We start from the raw sequence: 6,000 nt of genomic DNA on the forward strand, positions 1-6,000 counted from the left end.
CAATTATTTGGTAAATTTTTCAAATCAATTTTAGGGAGAAGGTGGAGAAGAAAGCTAAAGGATAAAAACACAGAAATAGTTAGAGTTGAAGAAGGAAAAAAATAAAAGAATCTAGGTCCTTAAATGAGTATTAACTAATGGTACCGTCACCCCTGCTCTGGTATGTTTATTCCTTGTGCTACTCTTACAGTTTTTGACTTCTGAGGAAATTGGACCTTCTTTAAAAATACTCTTTAAAGCCTCAAGAAATGCAGATTCCAGATCCTCGCTATGCCACCGTCAGCCACATAGAATTTCTTAGCCTCAGTTTACTAATCTGTAAAAGAGCATTCAACTAGATGACCTCAAAGTTCTCTTCTAGCTCAAACATTCCACAACACAGTTTTTCATGGGTATCTTTTTATCTTTTAAATCTTTAGATACTTTATTTTGAATTAGTTGCACTACAAAGGCCTGGGAAGCAATTAACCACACCTACCGCACAAGCTGAGTCCCAGCACAAAAATTACCTGAGGGTAGACAAACAAGACAAGAACTGATTTCTTCTGCAAGGGCCAAGGATCTCTTATTCTTTCCCTTTCTCCAAATAGTAAGTGCTAAAGGATGATTTCCTGGTAAATTTCAATCAGAAATAAAAAAAAGGGGGGAAGAGAGATCTAAATTCATAAGTTAAGTCACTTTTAATATAAAGTTTAAATTGCAAGTAATTTTTCTGGACCACGTATATAAAGGAATCTACTTTAAATCTGTTTTATTGGTAAACACAAGGAAATATGTCTAGGAAATATATCTGGCCAGTACTATAACAAGAAGGAGAGAGAATAAAGAATCCATATTCTATCTCATTCCAGCTCTTATTTTAAAAGAAAAACACTGGAAGCCTACAGTAAGTATTATATACTTTGAGACATTTTTATTTTCAGGGATAAAGCATATCCTATTTGTGGCTTCAGTGCGCTTTACCACTCATGCATTATGTAGGTGTCTCAAATTGTAAAAAAAAAAAAAAAAATTTATGGCCTGTAAAATGATTTTTGACTGTGGCTTTGAAAGGCCACATGAAATCTAACATGTCTAGTCTGTATTCTTTCAAACTTTCTGGTCAATTATTCGTAAATAACAGGCACAATTCTTCACTTTTTCTACAGGGAGAAAAGAATTGTTAAAACGACTGGAATGGTTAAACAAAACAAATGAAAGAGAGAATATAAAGAAAAGAGACATCAGCTCCTGTAATGTGTCAACCATAAATAATAGTCAATAGAAACCTATCACATCCAGTCATGTACATCATCTCAAGTGAAGGTCAGAGATAATCGGGCCAGAAATACCATCTAGTAAAAGGGTCATCTGTGTCCCAAAGAGACTGAGCTTGGGAAATTACTGACAAAGAGTCAGCTGTTTCCAAAGCATCATTCAGTCCAAAGAACTGAGCATCTAGAAAGGAATAAAAACAAAGGATCTGTTCGAAATGCAAAGTGTGGGTGGGAAACATGAAAGAGTGTAAAAAGGAACCTTCCTCTTCCCCAACTTTGGGACATCACCTCTTCATAGAGATCCCAACCCTCGGGCAAAGGGCCCTTCCTGGGTGAGAACACCCCTCTGGGACTGGCCTCCAGGAGGCGGGCCGGAACTCTCTGCTCAGGAAAGAGCACTGCTGTCTGTGTGGGTGTAGTGGTCTCTGAGAAGGTGACTGTGGAAAGAGGACACAAGGCCAGAGCAGGAAACCAGCTGGAGTCAAGAGCAACGTAGCACCCTTTTCCCACTTTGCCAATCTGCTAAACCGGAGCCGAAGAAATGCTATCATTCCCCAAGACAAGATGTCTTACTCCAGGATGATGACTACACTCCCTTAGGGCACACCCTGACACCCACACCTACCCTCTCTTTTTTTCCTCCCTCTATTAACATATTTTCTCTCTATTCAAAACAAACCTTGCCCCATTGACATCTCTTAGACACAGGCATTCTCCCAGTGTTCATTCTAGAAATTAAAATGGGAATCAGCCCAGACCCCTCCTCCTCTACTCCCCTTCCACTGTTCATCTCCTAAGTCATAACCCAAATCCAAATCAAAACCCCATCATGGTAAGCACCCTTTGTATGGCTTTTTTTGCTTAGCTCGGTGCCCCAGAACCTAGGATGGTGCAAGGAACACAGCAGGCCCTCCATAAATAGGGAAATAGTCTATTAAATTCCCCAGCTGACTATTACATCATCATCAGACATTTCCTTTTCCCATTCTGGATCCCAAGGGCAATCATCAATTTTTCTACCATCATGACACACGATCAAATCTATCATCTTATATCCTTTTCATATTTTCATCTTATATCCTGACCCAAAAGCCAAGCTCTTAAAAGGCCCAGACATTTCAGCAGGGCTGTTTTTCACTTGGGCTCTGACTTTAAAACTCATCCTGATAATAAAGCTCTCAAGAATCTCCTCCTTGTTCATCTCCTCATCCGAAGTCACAGTCCCGCCCACTTAAGGACTTGCCTCCCCCATCAAAGTCTCTAATTGAGAACATACCTCTGCTCCGGGAATATTTACTCCCACTTTCTCCAGTCCTTTTCCAAAAAGCACATGCACCAATTAAACTTCAAACCGCCCCCCTCAAAAAAAAAAAAAAAATATATATATATATATATATATATATATATATATATATATATGCCTTGTTATACCAGACTTCTATCAAAACCCAACAGTCCATGGAATGCTGCCCTTCTGTCCTTATTATTGCTTTATGTTATCAAGAACCCATCCATTCCCTAGGGTATTTCCTTCATTCCCAAAACCGTAAACATACATTATTGAACCCATCATAGGTAGTAAAAGTACAGAAAAAAGAAAAGACAACAGTAGACGTGGGGAAACGATCAAATGTCTTCTCTCCACTCATTACCCCTCTCCTCACTGCACGTATCTGACTGTTTAAATTTATTGCTTCTATCCTTGCAAGAGCAAGGTACATTTTGCCTAGTAAAGCCTCTCTGTTTTGCTGATTCAGAATTGGGAGGGAATATATTAAGAAGAGATGCGATTACTCTAGGATACACTAATTTTTTTTTTCAAAATGTATAATCATGATGGATCTCCCCATAATTGCTGGGTCCTTGAAATCTAATTTGCCTAAGTCAATCTCAAACTAGAAACTAAAAAAGCAAGCAAAATCATAAAAGTAAAGTCCATCTTCTAATCATCACTAAGAAGTCATCTACTTCTGTAGCCAGAAGCCTCCAAACTGAGGAATTCACTGGTGAAGAAGTCATGTTGAGTTCTCAACTCCAATTACCTTTTGCTACAGAATCACTATACCATTTTCCTTTAGTAAGTGAGGTTGGCTTGGGCTGAAAATGTGGAACATTAAAGAAGGTATTAAAGAAATCAGCCAATCCCTTTCCCACCCCATACCCTCCTCCAATTTCTGACTAACATTGATAATCTATTGTCACATATAACTCTCCCGCCTACCCTGTAAATAATAATAGCTTCCAGACTCTGTACTTTACATATATTCTCTCATTTAACCCATCCCAAAAGCCTGGTAGGTAAATTTTAATATTCCCATTTTACAGCTGTGAAAACTTGAGGCCTCAAAGGAAAATGATGCCAAAAACTTTGTCAGCTAATAGTCATTTAGAATAGGCCATACCACTCCTTTGTTAATATTATAAATTACTGAATATCTTAAAAAACTATATGGATTTAGAACTCCTAAGATTTTTGAATTAGAAAATTTTAAAATGCATACCTGCTTTTTCCTTGAATTTGCTTTGGGAAACAGGCCTGCTGACAACACAGATGTAAATGGAGAACAGCATAGCTCAGGAAAAGGGTTTGGAATAGATGGCATTTCCAGAACATCAAGATCTTTCTTTTTTCTCCTACACCAAGAGAACATAGGAGGTAATTTACATAAAGCAGAATGTAAAATATAATTGCTGACAGGATTAAGAAGTTAAGGGCCAACATGCACCACTCTGTGACAATACTAATATTATATAAAGTTTACAGCAAAGGTCTGTGATGTACTTTCTGTGGGTCAAAACAAAATTTGTTAATTGATATAAACCAATTTTCTATAGTATTCTTATCTTTTTTGGGGAGACCTTTAAAAAAAATCACTATGTATAGAAACCCCATTTCCAGCATTTTTGATAATTTTCCTAACCTGAAATACAGACTATATAATTATTGATGCAAAAACCATCCTGAGAAGTTAAACATTTTTATGGATCCATTAAATCGACAAAGTCTACAAACATTTAGTGAATTCATCCCTATGCTATTTTACTAATCACTTTTGGAAGTTATGGTTTATTAATTATAGCTGTGGTTCATCTCACTTCAAATTTCATTCACAATGTTGCCCACACACAGTCTGTTGATTTTTCAAGTGCTTATAGATACTAAACCGCAAGGCAGTGTTTTTTGAAGAGGTAAGTGAATAGAACTTGCTAGTATAAATGTACTCTAGTCCACTGCAGAGTAATTTTAACTTCAGTGAAGTTGAAGCACTTTGAAAATCTGGAGGAAAAAAAGTACCATTTCAATGTATGAATATAAAGGACCACAGATTTTTGTATTGTTGCAGTCTTTTTCTTTCCTAAAGTATGTGCAAAATTGTGAACTCTAAAGGCACTTAGTGCTGAATGCTATGGAGCTTGGGAAACCTTTTAAAGCCTCTATTCTTCCTGCTGAACAGCAAGACTGCTCAAATGTCAATCCGTGCTTTGCCTCTCCAGGGTCGCTGTTAAGACTCTATGTGGGAGGTGAACTCATTTATGCGATGATTTTTTAAATTTATAAAATAAAAAGGATTAGGTTATTTTGTTTTGGTTTGGTTGGGTTGGGTTGGGGGGGCTTGTTTGTTTTGTGTGTGTGTGTGTTTGTTTGTTTTTTTTGGTGCAGGGCCACGAAGAGAGGAAAAGGGGGTGATCAGCCTGGCCTCCTAGTTCACACGGATGGGCAGAGGTGAGAGCGACCAGGAGCTCTCAATGAAACGGTGATGCTATTTATAAGGCGTTGGGAGATCGCAATGTCCTGCTGAGCCGGTAGGAGCCAGCTCAAAGGGAATTGTCTTCAGAGACTTTCACAAACTTGGCCCAGCTCTGGGCACATGGCTCACCCCCTAGGACCGCCTCCTCAGCCCCTAGCCGGCTGCCAACCCAGGACACTCCCCCGCGCCCTCCGAGGGCTGCCTACCTGTCTGCAGCACAGCCGCGGGTCCCGTCCGGAGGGGGCAGGAGCGCCCGCGCGTGCAACCAGGGGGCAGGCTCCAGGTCGCGGGCGTCGCCCCTCCCCTGGGCAGCGCCGCACACCTGGGTGGCCAGCGGCGAGTCCTGGGCAGCCGCCCTACCCGCGGCGCTCTGCCCATCTTGCAGGGAAGTGGTCATTGTCGTCGGCCGGGGGGGTCTCGGGTGTCACGGGAGACCCGGCGCGGGGGTAGAGGGAGGCCCGGCGGCGGGAGGCGAAGCGCCTGCTTGGCAGCCCGAGCGCGCTGCAGGTGCGGTGGCCTCGCCGCCTGCGCTCAGGGCCCGGGCGGCTCAGACGCGCGGCCGAGCAGTCGGCGAGGCGGCGGGGGAGGGGAGGGGGCGGAGGAGGAGGGTGGGGAGAGGGGAGGAGCGGCCGGTGGGTGGGGGCCGCGGGCGGCGGGGCGAGGCGCGGAGGGGGCGGGGAGGGCGCCGAGCGCCGGGCCGGCCCCGCACGCGGCCCGGGACGCGCCCGGGCTCTGGCGGAGGTCCCGCGTCGCCGGGACTCGGCCCTCGGCGGCCCGCGCGCTAGGTTCGGCCCGCCACCTCCTCAGGTGGGCACCCGAGCGCGAGGCTGAGTCCAGGGTCAGGGCGGGCCCGCGCCGCTGGAGGCGGGGACCCATGTGAGCCGCGCTCCCGCAGGGCTTGCCTAGCGGAGCGCAGGCGGGGCTGGGGTCTGGGAGGCACTGACCCCCAGAACCTTCCTTTCTTCTGGCTCTGAGATCACCTAAGCTGTGGGCTG

At 43.8% G+C, this 6,000-nt stretch overlaps 1 protein-coding gene across 3 annotated transcripts in view; it reads right to left on the reverse strand.

Annotated features, from left to right (window-relative positions):
• The window catches only part of GRB14 (growth factor receptor bound protein 14), a 113,199-nt gene extending 107,627 nt beyond the window's left edge, over window positions 1-5,572 (reverse strand). For all 3 annotated transcript variants that reach the window (XM_027591379.1, XM_027591378.1, XM_027591380.2), the window contains exons 1-2: window positions 5,212-5,572; window positions 3,758-3,890 (exon numbers count right to left, since the gene is read on the reverse strand). In XM_027591379.1, coding sequence (XP_027447180.1) covers window positions 3,758-3,890; window positions 5,212-5,402 — 324 coding nt within the window. In that variant the 5' untranslated portion in view covers window positions 5,403-5,572. The remainder of the gene's footprint in view (window positions 1-3,757; window positions 3,891-5,211) is intronic.
• Window positions 5,573-6,000: the final 428 nt, after the last annotated feature.

This window comes from Zalophus californianus, chromosome 3 (genome assembly GCF_009762305.2).
Source record: "Zalophus californianus isolate mZalCal1 chromosome 3, mZalCal1.pri.v2, whole genome shotgun sequence".
NCBI lineage: Eukaryota > Metazoa > Chordata > Mammalia > Carnivora > Otariidae > Zalophus > Zalophus californianus.